Below are 14,849 nucleotides of genomic sequence, written 5' to 3'. Positions count from 1 at the left end.
AACCATTGATAAGTCTCCCTCCGTAGTCGGCTGTTCCCGACTCGCCCGTTCCCTCTCTGAGAGATCGAGTTCGAAAGGGGAGGCGATCATGACTGTCGCCGATTGCAGAGTAGAGGAACGGACCGAGAGTAACCCGTCGCTACGAACTGTGTTGGCAGCCATTGAATCTATTCATGTATACGTTGAAGAGCGTATTCAGACAATGATGGTACGCCTGTCTGAGTTGCTACAATTTGGACCGGACCCTACTCCACCACATGAAACCGTAACGACCGAGACACCCAAGATGGCCACTCTGCTGGATGACATAGACCCCGTACTGTGTGATGTGTCGGAGCCTCTGCCCAGTGTAATGGAAGATAAGAACAAACTCGATGCCACCAATGGATCGCCGAGCCTACGATCGCTGCCGCCTCTGAAAGAACTAATTGTTGTTCCCATTTTAGAGACTTTTGATGAGAGCTGTTATCGGAATGGAACTGCATCACTCCTCCATATATCGGCGCCGCTAAGATGGTGGAAGGATCAACGTTTGGACTTCATAACGAGGGGGGGAGTCTCCGGACCTGTCCGTGTTCACAGCACTCTAGTTCTAATATTTTGTCTCGCATTGAATTCTCTTGCAATTTCTTCGTCCTCGTACTGTCCGGTGGTAGCGGCGGTTCGTTCTGTGGGGACACCTGCGGCTGATCGTAAAGGGCAAGGATGAGTTTGAAAGTCTGGGGGGGGTTTTGCTTAAGAACGATGGACACGGGATCTGTTATACTTATGTCTAGGAATGGCTGGGCGGTGATTGAAATTTCCCTTGCAGAGACTATGTTTGGTATCTGATAGCTTTATTGACTTCAACTTGGGGATTCATGGTTCTGGCAGGGGGAGGGGCGACCGGGAGCCTGTGCAAATATGCCCTCCTCCACTTCTCTACTCTGGTAGAGTTCTTCTTTTAGAACCTAGTTAGTTGGGGCGACAGGCACGCTGCTATTGGGGGTTAGGCGGTAACCGTTTGCAGGGGTGCAGGGTGGGGGGAAGGGTTTATTGTTTTCTTTTTGTTATCGTCCATATTATTTTCAAATTTTTCATTTTTTTCCTAGCCTTTCCTATATATGTACTGTTGTCGTAATATCCGGACTCTGATCCTTAATTTCTAGTGTCAGGTTGCCATGATTCTCCTGCTGTTTGATTTGTGGGTGGGTGGGTTTTGAAGATCCGCTTCCAAACTGTTTAGCGATTATTTTGCAGTCAATTTTGTTTTTTTAGCTTAATAGTGCGGACCTCTCGAAGAATTGTACTGTTATAAGTCTATCCTGTTTTTGTACCACTTCACCCTGGTAACACTGTATGTATCTATGGCACGGATATGTCTGTTGAATTTTTTTATTTTTCCTTTAATATAATAAAAAGATATATATTAAAAAAAAAAGATGTTCCATACAACAGCTTTGCTCAGTGTAGGAGCTCTAGGTTATAAATGGTACCTTTACCATATGTCTAGCTACTCAATAGACTGATCTCAAAAGGATGGAAGCCTGGATTGGCCTTGCCAGGATTAGAATTCAGTACCAGCAAGTCGCAGATCTCTGTAGTGAGTAACAAGGAGTATAGACATGCAACTCCCTCTTCTGCAAAAACCTGTCTCGCCTCTAGACACCAAACACAGAGTTGCACTGACAAGAGCCCTTGTCCTGGTACACTTGAAGGACTTGAATATCTACTCTGGTTTCCCCGAAAAAGTCATTGCTGGGCTCCAAAGACTTCAAGACTAGAAAGCCAGAATGTCCCGCATCAACCCCCCACGTAAAGCTTCCAGTTGGTGCAAAGAGTAAAATCAAGGTCTGCTGAATCGGTAATAAGGCGTAGCAGCTGCACATCTAATTAATCACCAGTTCTTCAAAAGGAAGAAAAATGAAGCATGGCATAGACTCTAGAAACAGTTCACTTACCCTGTCCAATTGTACTCTAATCTCTGATTCTAAACAGCAAGCTCTGTTTCCGTTCTTTGAAGCTCACCTAAATATGTAAATAAAGTAAGCAATTCATCTGTACAGGAAGTGACATACCGGGTTTCTCACTTGAATCATCTTTAAAAGAAGTAGCGTAGCATGAGGAGTTAATTTCCCACCCCCCATTTACAGCAGAAGGAGGGAAAACTTAATTTCCCATCATCCGTCTGCACGGGAAGTGATGTCACTGGTTTCCCACCAAACCATTTCTAAAAGAATAAGCCTGGCAAGGTGATTTCCTTCCCTTTCATCCATCTGTATACAAAGTGAAAGCCCTGATTTCCCACCAACATCATCTCTAAAAGAAGAAGCCTTCATTTCTCATCATCCATCTGCATAGGAAGTGACATCACTTGCTGCTTTCTCCCTATTTCATTCAACTCTTCATAGCATCACGTTGATCTGGTATACCCAGCAAATGGTGGACATAGACATGGACCTCTCCTATTTGGAATCATACACTTAGAGAGGGGTAACCAGAAATGATGTGTGAATGTTTGATGTATCCCAAGTGAGTGGGCGGATAGCTCCCAGGTAAATTAGTGCCCGCACCAAATTTCCTGCACTATCTTCTTAATGTCATCAATAAACCAATGCAAACCACCCATACTGTTAGACTTATTCGATCACTATGCAGTCCTTCTTTCCTTGCTTAGCGTCTCACCAATAAGCCATGGTCAACACTAATAGGAAGACCAAACCTTCATATTTCTCTTCTCTCCTCCTTTCAAACTATTGCTTGCACTCATCTCTCACCCTATCAACTGCACATCTGACACAACAGTGTTTTAAACAACTTCAACATCTTTTTGGACAACTATGTGAACAGTGACACCTCATTTAAAACAAGAAAGTGCAAACAAAACCCTTCAGGACCGTGGTACTCTAAAGAATTTGGGATAAATGAACTATCCACAGACAGGAAAGAAAATGGGAGAACTGAACTACAGGTGACCTCATAATACCAAAATACCTCCACACAAAAAACAGACAGCTTATCACATCAGCCAAAGCATTGTACTATACCAACCTTATCAATCACGCTACCCACCAACAGAAGCCAAAAAACCTTCAAGGCAATCAAACCCTGCATTAACTCCCTGCCAGACCAACCTATTCCTCATTCCACCGAACAATACAATGCAATCAACCTCTTCTTCAGTAAAATAAATACAGAAGATCAAATAGCACATAGAAAATGGTCATCCTTCAAGAAGCCCTGTGCTTTGCAGATCTTGACAACATACTAAACTCCCTAAATGCCTCACCCCCACCACTCATCGAAGCTCTCTCTAAGGATGCTCTTTAACCCCTACTTGCCATTATCAATGCCTCCTTCCTCAAGACATCTTTCCAGACGCCTGTCAGGGCCAGATCCTCCCACTCCTAAAGAAACCTACATTAGATCCTGATAACCTAGCCAACTACTGGCTGATCATCCAACCACCATTTATCAGCAGGATCATTGAAAAAGCCATATTTGTTCGACTCCAAAATGACATAAATGCTAACAATCTCCTTCCTGTCTACCAGTCTGGCTTCAGATCATGCTGTAGTAGGGACACTGATTCCTTAAATTCTTACGCATTGTAGACATTGTCCTCCAGCCCACAGATGTAGATGACTGCTGCCTTCTGATATTGCTGGTCCTCTCAGATACCTTCCACACAGTCGACCATACTACCTTCGTGCACATCTTGAAACATTGAATGGTATTCACTGGCAAAGTCCTTAACTGGTTCTTTTCCTACTTTTCCAACCAACACCATTTTGTTCACATGGGCACACATTGCAAAGGATCACCATCATTTATGGTTACCCGAGTTCCATAATGTTTTATTACATCTTCAGTCTCCACTTTAATCCGTTTGGTGCTCTACTCATAGACAACAGCGTAAAGATTCAACAATATTCCGTTGATACACAGCTCCCATGTAAAGTCTTCTCTGCCTCAGACTTCCAGGGCTTCAAACAGTGCCTGCACATCATCCGGACGTGGATGTCAAGCCGCTACCTGAGGCTCAAGCAGTGCTTAATCTGAGTCGGCGGTTTTCGGTGCTCAGCACTGGCACTTAATCATCAACACAGGAACTTATGACAGACTGACCTTGGGGGCGCTGGTTGTCTTATTTTGTGATGAGCACAATAGTTGTTTATTGAAGCAATGTACATTAAAATGACTAATACCTGCCACCCAAAGCTATAAGGCTACATCAAACACTGAATTTCCACCAGCCCTCCAGGCACATGCACTCTGCCTCCCTCTCCCGCTCCCTCGCCCATGCCCCGCATCCACCGAAGCAATAGCGGTGGACGCTTCTTCTTCTACCTGGCCGCCAAATCCAAGGATTGCCTCCCCCACCACCTCTGGACCTCCCCTCCCTACAGAACTTTAAGAAGGCGCTGAAGACATGGCTGTTCAGCTAAGCCCACCCAGCAGTAAAACCCCAGCGCCTGGATATCCTCACGGGTGAAAAGCAGCCACTTCTATATATATTTTTTTTAACAAATTAAGTACCGGGCTCAACCCAAACAAGAGAGACTTCTTAGTTTTTGCCAGGTACAATATCAATAAACAGTTAATAATCTAGCTCAATGACATGAACCATCATGGCATAGAACCCCAACTCTCACTAAATGCCAACTTGTATTCACCCTTGGACGCCGGACTCACGCTCAAGGAACACATTTTCAAAAGAACAAAGACGGTCTGGTCTCAGCTCTGTCTTCCAAAGAAAGTGAACCATTGCTTCCAGAAAGCAACTTCAGAACTGTTGTTCTCTTGCATTTGGATGGTGGTAATGCCCTACTCCATGGCCTCCCAGACTCCAAACCGGCACCCTTATGGGCATCTTACACACCATAGCATCCCTCATCCACGCCCTGAAAAAATATAACATCAACACCATCCTGATGGAAGTCCATTGGCTCCCCTTGCCAGGCAGCACCATCTGTGAAACCAGCAGCATCATCCACAAAGCTATCATGATTATCACCTTTGCTTAGCCTGCAGACCAGCTCGCCATATTTCGTGGTAGTAGGCACACCCACAGCCACTACACTATTGGACTGCAGCCTAAGAAGTGTAAATAAAAGAAAATAAATGAAGAGGCCTTTTCTATCCATGCACCCCGGATTTGGAACAACATCTCTGTATCCATCAGAACCTGCCCAACGCTACTCCAATTTAGAAAAGAGTTGAAGATGCACATCTTTAAGGAACACTACATCACAATACATTAACGGTCCACAAATCAGCTACTTATCCTATCGCTTGTTGACGTTATGCTTGTCTTTGACCATTTATGGTGGTCCTCTGCCCTTTAGATTCATTTGTGCTATACCATAAATATACATTCATTCATACAAAGAAATACACACACTGAGCCATCTCTGAACTGTTAACATTAAGAATATCGTAGTACTGCAATGCATAGTGGGAAATGTAAAAACACCTCACTTCTAATCTCTTATTTATAACAAATCTGAGAGTTGATTATCAACCAGAAGGTACAAATAGTTTAGTCATTATACATGAGTAATAGCTTTCTTTCTAAGTAAAGAGTTGGTGTGTGTTTCTAGTGTAAAGAGGTAATTATTATATTTTGCTAAGTTTACATTTGATGCCCCTAAGAAAAGTGAATGTCTAAGCAAAGTTTTGTTATCTGTGGCCAAGTGAAAATGGGTAAACATTAAATTAAAATCTAGAAATGATGTCCATCTCAAAGTGACAAAACACAGAAATAGAAAGGGAAGAAATAAAAATTACGTAAAAAGTCGTAAACGTCCAAAGATTCCATTCAACAAGTATAAGCCTTAGGGCAAAGAAAGTAAAACAACACCCCATACAGGTATTTTCAGAGATGCAAATAATGTGATGTCTGACTTATGCATTGTTGGAACTCTTACAGGGATCCTTATATATGGTTTTGCAAATATGATAATATGAAAACTATAACAGGATATTTAAGAGGTTATTTTGACTGTTCAAGCAGTATTGCATTTTTAAGTTTTTGACTTCCTACAAGTGGTGTTAGAACGTATTGGAACATACTATTTTCATCAACAGATGCACCAAGGAAGCCGTTGATATCTTCCTTCCTGCAGATGCAAGGTGGACAGCTTGGCGTCATTGAGTGTTCTGTAGACAGTGATCCCATTTCTGAAATATCTCTATATAGAAAAGGTGTTCTGGTGGCTTCGACCAGCCTTCACATTCATCATAATAAGAGGATCAGCATTTCTTCATCTCATAATTCTTTGAAACTGGAAATCCAAGGTGTTGAATTGGAGGATGAAGGACAATACATGTGCTCTGCCAACAATACTTATGGTATTGCAAACTCATCTATGGATTTCACTGCAGAAAGTAAGTGTCAATTAGTGTTAATTACAACTTTTACAAATGGTGGTGCTGTTTATTTGAAACCAAGTGTCACTATAATGTGTTAGCCCCAAGAAGGTTGTAGTGGTTGGAATTATATGTGCGATCAAAGTTTCCAAGATTCTGTTTCTCTTGACAAATATCACCTCTATTTGCAGAAACATGGCTAATTCTATGAATGATAGACTATTTCTATGAACAGTAAATGTATTGCCTACATTTTCTAATATTTTGAGAATTACAAAATCCCAATAAATTTGATTAGAAATCTATATATATATATATATATAATTCTTTATTGATTGGTTAAAACATATCATAGTATTGAGTGCAGCATATTTTCTACTTCCCATAGTCATTCCCATTGGAAAAGTCCACAAGGAGAAATTCCACACCTTTGTGGTTAAGTGCAAGATAAATTTGATTATTTCCTTTGATCGTTTAACATTTCAATGCAGATATTAAAGAATTAAGCATAAGGGTTATTATACTAAACTAATACTAAGTTAGTTAAAGAAGTAATTCATGAACTAATTAGGAAGCATTGTGAAAGGATGTATAGATACCAGACAAAACCCCTAAAACAGTTTGTTTGTGAAACAAATAACATCCTGTTACTGTTAGTAAGAACAAACCAAAACCAAACAAACAAAACAAAATGTTGGACAATGTGAACAAAATGCAATGGTTTAAAATATGTTATTGCTGGTTATTTAGCTGGTTATAACCCTAAAGATATTGAGATCTTTGATTTGCATTCATTTGATAAAATAAAATTCAACGATTTACTGGAAGATCTGAAAAAAACAGAATTTGGACAGAATATCATGAATTAACCATAACGTACGGACTTGAAATGCAGTCGCAATCTGTATATCTTTGACAATGAAGGTGGGAAAGATTATTGTGGCCCAATTGTTACATTAAAAATCAGAACCCCCTTTTAAAAGTAAATGATGTCTCCCGATATGTTGGGCAGTATGTGTAAGCCTCCGGAATTTATACAATTTGACATCTACATGTTTCACATATGTGCTGAACTTTTACTATCCAGATTGTGGCTAAACATAACTGATATATATTAATATTTTTACATAACAGTTTAATCATTATTTATGTTGTTTTTAAGAACTGTAAATAATTAATATTACTAACAAGTGGTTTGCTGACTCAGACCTGAACTCCTGATCTAAGGATCACCACAAAGGTTAGCAGCGTCTTTTAACTCACTAGAACATAACCATGCAATAGACAGTATATTGTAAGCAACAGTTGAAAGGATTAGGATTTTGATTAGAATTTTTTTTCAATGTTCCCAAAGAATATATTATTTGACTATGAGGAGCAGATACCATGTACGGTTTGTGTTAAAGATAATATTTCAGATTCTTGTAGTACTCAGTTAAAGCAGCACAGAACGTATCACAAGTATAAATCTTCATTAAAGCCCCATAGCAATGTAGTAGTTGTAGTGCTTGCATTTCTCGTTTCTTTCTTTCTTCTTTATTTTAGCAGTGAAATGGGGATTACATTTCAATGAGGTAATCTTTTATTCAAATTCTACAGTTCCTTACATTTTGGTAGTTTTACAAATAAGTCCTGTAGAAATGCTTTGAAGGGAATGTTGAGATGTCAACAGCTAAATGAGACATTCTGGTTTTCCTCCATTGATTCCTTTTTGCATTAACCAGCTGTGAGAATAACCATCAGCCCATCTGCAGAGATCTTGGAAGGGGAGGTGGTCACCCTCACCTGCATGTTGAGCCGTGACTCCAAGGACAGTGACAACTACACTTGGTACAAGAACAACGAATGGCACTCCGACAGCTCTGAACCAGCCCTCGTGTTCCAGCAGGTATCGAGCCAGGACACGGGGTCTTACTTCTGCACGGTGTGGAGCAAGGAAGGAAGCAAAAGCTCACTAGCTATTGCCTTGAATGTATTCTGTAAGTTTGTTGAAGTGTTTAAAAAAAAAAAGAAAACATGTTCTTGGAATATTAGGAAGTTGGGTTTGGGTTTAGTCATGACTGTGGTAAATTTGTGAGTATTTTGGCTTCATGATAGTTGTGGTCAACAGTGTCATCAATGCTATAAAAAGAATCTGGCAGTACAAGAGCCTAAAACTGCAGTTTCACTCCTTCTGCAATTTGATAGGAAAGTACATTTAGAAAAAAAAAGGAAATATCAGGCTTTCTGCCACTTATTAAAATATGTGGCAAGGTGCCAACGTTACAGACTTTAATGCTTTTAAAATTTTATTCTGAGCAATGAACTCCATACCAGTATGTTTGTGTGGTGTGTGAGCGTGTGTGTGTGAATATGTGCGCACACACGCACATGTGCACGTATTCATGTGTGTCCCTCTGTTTACGTTCTTTCGAAGATGCATCTTGCATCCATTACATGTCGAGGGATGATAGGTATTACATCAAAGAGACCTCCTCCTGAAATCCTCTGCTGCACCCAGCAGCTCACAGTTGGGTATCAACTCCAGCACGCCATGAGGAAGTCCCAAGTGAAACTCTTATCCTGAACCCCAGTGATGCCTACTGCCAGGCTGAACATGCAATATGTTAACATGAGGGTTGGGGCTCTTAGCCTTATCGGGCTGCCTCATTATATTCAATTGAGGTTCCCAGGGATGCAATGGCTCTTTTTGTCACAGGGGCTTTGTTAAGGAAGTCAGTCAGTAACCTGGCACCTAGATGACTATCACCATTTAAATTCTATCATGGCCAAGTAAGGTTACTTGAGACATAGCACAACTACCAACAGACCCGCACTGAGAGCATGGTCTACAAATGCAATTTGACATAACACCTTTGTGTATATAGAACAAACTTAGCTAGAAGGCAGAGGAGTGGAGGAGTGTGGCTCAATGGTTAGAGCGATACAAAAGGGGATGATGGACGGAGCGTTTGAGCAAATCAAACACTCACCCCCAGTCAACTGATCTGGGTTTAATCCATCACCATTCTTTAGCCCACTCAGCCACCCCATTTCAGACATGGCTATATGCAAATCAGTCTGACCCTGTGCCTCATGGGAACAGTCCAGCCCGAACTGCCAAGCCATGTCTTCCATGGACCGGAAAGAAGCATCCTGGGACCGGTTTCGGATTCATAATCCTCATCAGCCAGGCTATCTTGAATCCAGTGGCCAAGTGAGCAAGGGACTCACGTCTGAGCTACCTGCCACACTTAAGGCGAACAAAGCGATACAAAAGGGGATGATGGACGGAGCGTTTGAGCAAATCAAACACTCACCCCCAGTCAACTGATCTGGGTTTAATCCATCACCATTCTTTAGCCCACTCAGCCACCCCATTTCAGACATGGCTATATGCAAATCAGTCTGACCCTGTGCCTCATGGGAACAGTCCAGCCCGAACTGCCAAGCCATGTCTTCCATGGACCGGAAACAAGCATCCTGGGACCGGTTTCGGATTCATAATCCTCATCAGCCGGCTATCTTGAATCCAGTGGCCAAGTGAGCAAGGGACTCACGTCTGAGCATACCCTGCCACACTTAGGGCGAACAAAGCGATACAAAAGGGGATGATGGACGGAGCGTTTGAGCAAATCAAACACTCACCCCCAGTCAACTGATCTGGGTTTAATCCATCACCATTCTTTAGCCCACTCAGCCACCCCATTTCAGACATGGCTATATGCAAATCAGTCTGACCCTGTGCCTCATGGGAACAATCCAGCCCGAACTGCCAAGCCATGTCTTCCATGGACCGGAAACAAGCATCCTGGGACCGGTTTCGGATTCATAATCCTCATCAGCCAGGCTATCTTGAATCCAGTGGCCAAGTGAGCAAGGGTCTCACGTCTGAGCATACCCTGCCACACTTAGGGCGAACAAAGCGATACAAAAGGGGATGATGGACGGAGCGTTTGAGCAAATCAAACACTCACCCCCAGTCAACTGATCTGGGTTTAATCCATCACCATTCTTTAGCTCACTCAGCCACCCCATTTCAGACATGGCTATATGCAAATCAGTCTGACCCTGTGCCTCATGGGAACAGTCCAGCCCGAACTGCCAAGCCATGTCTTCCATGGACCGGAAACAAGCATCCTGGGACCGGTTTCGGATTCATAATCCTCATCAGCCGGCTATCTTGAATCCAGTGGCCAAGTGAGCAAGGGACTCACGTCTGAGCATACCCTGCCACACTTAGGGCGAACAAAGCGATACAAAAGGGGATGATGGACGGAGCGTTTGAGCAAATCAAACACTCACCCCCAGTCAACTGATCTGGGTTTAATCCATCACCATTCTTTAGCCCACTCAGCCACCCCATTTCAGACATGGCTATATGCAAATCAGTCTGACCCTGTGCCTCATGGGAACAATCCAGCCCGAACTGCCAAGCCATGTCTTCCATGGACCGGAAACAAGCATCCTGGGACCGGTTTCGGATTCATAATCCTCATCAGCCAGGCTATCTTGAATCCAGTGGCCAAGTGAGCAAGGGTCTCACGTCTGAGCATACCCTGCCACACTTAGGGCGAACAAAGCGATACAAAAGGGGATGATGGACGGAGCGTTTGAGCAAATCAAACACTCACCCCCAGTCAACTGATCTGGGTTTAATCCATCACCATTCTTTAGCTCACTCAGCCACCCCATTTCAGACATGGCTATATGCAAATCAGTCTGACCCTGTGCCTCATGGGAACAGTCCAGCCCGAACTGCCAAGCCATGTCTTCCATGGACCGGAAACAAGCATCCTGGGACCGGTTTCGGATTCATAATCCTCATCAGCCGGCTATCTTGAATCCAGTGGCCAAGTGAGCAAGGGACTCACGTCTGAGCATACCCTGCCACACTTAGGGCGAACAAAGCGATACAAAAGGGGATGATGGACGGAGCGTTTGAGCAAATCAAACACTCACCCCCAGTCAACTGATCTGGGTTTAATCCATCACCATTCTTTAGCCCACTCAGCCACCCCATTTCAGACATGGCTATATGCAAATCAGTCTGACCCTGTGCCTCATGGGAACAATCCAGCCCGAACTGCCAAGCCATGTCTTCCATGGACCGGAAACAAGCATCCTGGGACCGGTTTCGGATTCATAATCCTCATCAGCCAGGCTATCTTGAATCCAGTGGCCAAGTGAGCAAGGGTCTCACGTCTGAGCATACCCTGCCACACTTAGGGCGAACAAAGCGATACAAAAGGGGATGATGGACGGAGCGTTTGAGCAAATCAAACACTCACCCCCAGTCAACTGATCTGGGTTTAATCCATCACCATTCTTTAGCTCACTCAGCCACCCCATTTCAGACATGGCTATATGCAAATCAGTCTGACCCTGTGCCTCATGGGAACAGTCCAGCCCGAACTGCCAAGCCATGTCTTCCATGGACCGGAAACAAGCATCCTGGGACCGGTTTCGGATTCATAATCCTCATCAGCCAGGCTATCTTGAATCCAGTGGCCAAGTGAGCAAGGGACTCACGTCTGAGCATACCCTGCCACACTTAGGGCGAACAAAGCGATACAAAAGGGGATGATGGACGGAGCGTTTGAGCAAATCAAACACTCACCCCCAGTCAACTGATCTGGGTTTAATCCATCACCATTCTTTAGCCCACTCAGCCACCCCATTTCAGACATGGCTATATGCAAATCGGTCTGACCCTGTGCCTCATGGGAACAGTCCAGCCCGAACTGCCAAGCCATGTCTTCCATGGACCTGAAACAAGCATCCTGGGACCGGTTTCGGATTCATAATCCTCATCAGCCAGGCTATCTTGAATCCAGTGGCCAAGTGAGCAAGGGACTCACGTCTGAGCATACCCTGCCACACTTAGGGCGAACAAAGCGATACAAAAGGGGATGATGGACGGAGCGTTTGAGCAAATCAAACACTCACACCCAGTCAACTGTTCTGGGTTTAATCCATCACCATTCTTAAGCCCACTCAGCCACCCCATTTCAGACATGGCTCTATGCAAATCAGTCTGACCCTGTGCCTCATGGGAACAGTCCAGCCCGAACTGCCAAGCCATGTCTTCCATGGACCGGAAACAAGCATCCTGGGACCGGTTTCGGATTCATAATCCTCATCAGCCGGCTATCTTGAATCCAGTGGCCAAGTGAGCAAGGGACTCACGTCTGAGCATACCCTGCCACACTTAGGGCGAACAAAGCGATACAAAAGGGGATGATGGACGGAGCGTTTGAGCAAATCAAACACTCACCCCCAGTCAACTGATCTGGGTTTAATCCATCACCATTCTTTAGCCCACTCAGCCACCCCATTTCAGACATGGCTATATGCAAATCAGTCTGACCCTGTGCCTCATGGGAACAATCCAGCCCGAACTGCCAAGCCATGTCTTCCATGGACCGGAAACAAGCATCCTGGGACCGGTTTCGGATTCATAATCCTCATCAGCCAGGCTATCTTGAATCCAGTGGCCAAGTGAGCAAGGGTCTCACGTCTGAGCATACCCTGCCACACTTAGGGCGAACAAAGCGATACAAAAGGGGATGATGGACGGAGCGTTTGAGCAAATCAAACACTCACCCCCAGTCAACTGATCTGGGTTTAATCCATCACCATTCTTTAGCTCACTCAGCCACCCCATTTCAGACATGGCTATATGCAAATCAGTCTGACCCTGTGCCTCATGGGAACAGTCCAGCCCGAACTGCCAAGCCATGTCTTCCATGGACCGGAAACAAGCATCCTGGGACCGGTTTCGGATTCATAATCCTCATCAGCCAGGCTATCTTGAATCCAGTGGCCAAGTGAGCAAGGGACTCACGTCTGAGCATACCCTGCCACACTTAGGGCGAACAAAGCGATACAAAAGGGGATGATGGACGGAGCGTTTGAGCAAATCAAACACTCACCCCCAGTCAACTGATCTGGGTTTAATCCATCACCATTCTTTAGCCCACTCAGCCACCCCATTTCAGACATGGCTATATGCAAATCGGTCTGACCCTGTGCCTCATGGGAACAGTCCAGCCCGAACTGCCAAGCCATGTCTTCCATGGACCTGAAACAAGCATCCTGGGACCGGTTTCGGATTCATAATCCTCATCAGCCAGGCTATCTTGAATCCAGTGGCCAAGTGAGCAAGGGACTCACGTCTGAGCATACCCTGCCACACTTAGGGCGAACAAAGCGATACAAAAGGGGATGATGGACGGAGCGTTTGAGCAAATCAAACACTCACACCCAGTCAACTGATCTGGGTTTAATCCATCACCATTCTTTAGCCCACTCAGCCACCCCATTTCAGACATGGCTATATGCAAATCGGTCTGACCCTGTGCCTCATGGGAACAGTCCAGCCCGAACTGCCAACCCATGTCTTCCACAGACCGGAAACAAGCATCCTGGGACCGGTTTCGGATTCATAATCCTCATCAGCCAGGCTATCTTGAATCCAGTGGATTAAACCCAGATCAGTTGACTGGGGGTGAGTGTTTGATTTGCTCAAACGCTCCGTCCATCATCCCCTTTTGTATCGCTTTGTTCGCCCTAAGTGTGGCAGGGTATGCTCAGACGTGAGTCCCTTGCTCACTTGGCCACTGGATTCAAGATAGCCTGGCTGATGAGGATTATGAATCCGAAACCGGTCCCAGGATGCTTGTTTCCGGTCCATGGAAGACATGGCTTGGCAGTTCGGGCTGGACTGTTCCCATGAGGCACAGGGTCAGACTGATTTGCATATAGCCATGTCTGAAATGGGGTGGCTGAGTGAGCTAAAGAATGGTGATGGATTAAACCCAGATCAGTTGACTGGGGGTGAGTGTTTGATTTGCTCAAACGCTCCGTCCATCATCCCCTTTTGTATCGCTTTGTTCGCCCTAAGTGTGGCAGGGTATGCTCAGACGTGAGACCCTTGCTCACTTGGCCACTGGATTCAAGATAGCCTGGCTGATGAGGATTATGAATCCGAAACCGGTCCCAGGATGCTTGTTTCCGGTCCATGGAAGACATGGCTTGGCAGTTCGGGCTGGATTGTTCCCATGAGGCACAGGGTCAGACTGATTTGCATATAGCCATGTCTGAAATGGGGTGGCTGAGTGGGCTAAAGAATGGTGATGGATTAAACCCAGATCAGTTGACTGGGGGTGAGTGTTTGATTTGCTCAAACGCTCCGTCCATCATCCCCTTTTGTATCGCTTTGTTCGCCCTAAGTGTGGCAGGGTATGCTCAGACGTGAGTCCCTTGCTCACTTGGCCACTGGATTCAAGATAGCCGGCTGATGAGGATTATGAATCCGAAACCGGTCCCAGGATGCTTGTTTCCGGTCCATGGAAGACATGGCTTGGCAGTTCGGGCAGGACTGTTCCCATGAGGCACAGGGTCAGACTGATTTGCATATAGCCATGTCTGAAATGGGGTGGCTGAGTGGGCTAAAGAATGGTGATGGATTAAACCCAGATCAGTTGACTGGGGGTGAGTGTTTGATTTGCTCAAAC

At 44.7% G+C, this 14,849-nt stretch overlaps 1 protein-coding gene across 1 annotated transcript in view; it reads left to right on the top strand.

The window, feature by feature from the left end:
* The window catches only part of LOC144817756 (sialoadhesin-like), a 252,600-nt gene extending 244,133 nt beyond the window's left edge, over positions 1–8,467 (top strand). Inside the window, 2 exon segments of the mRNA XM_078674542.1 lie at positions 6,070–6,369; positions 8,076–8,467. Coding sequence (XP_078530668.1) covers positions 6,070–6,369; positions 8,076–8,428 — 653 coding nt within the window. The 3' untranslated portion in view covers positions 8,429–8,467.
* The last annotated feature ends 6,382 nt before the right edge of the window (positions 8,468–14,849 follow it).

Source organism: Lissotriton helveticus, chromosome 2_1 (genome assembly GCF_964261635.1).
Source record: "Lissotriton helveticus chromosome 2_1, aLisHel1.1, whole genome shotgun sequence".
In the NCBI taxonomy this organism is placed as follows: domain Eukaryota; kingdom Metazoa; phylum Chordata; class Amphibia; order Caudata; family Salamandridae; genus Lissotriton; species Lissotriton helveticus.
Note: the sequence above shows the minus strand (reverse complement) of the source record. Positions and strands in the feature narration are given on the sequence as shown.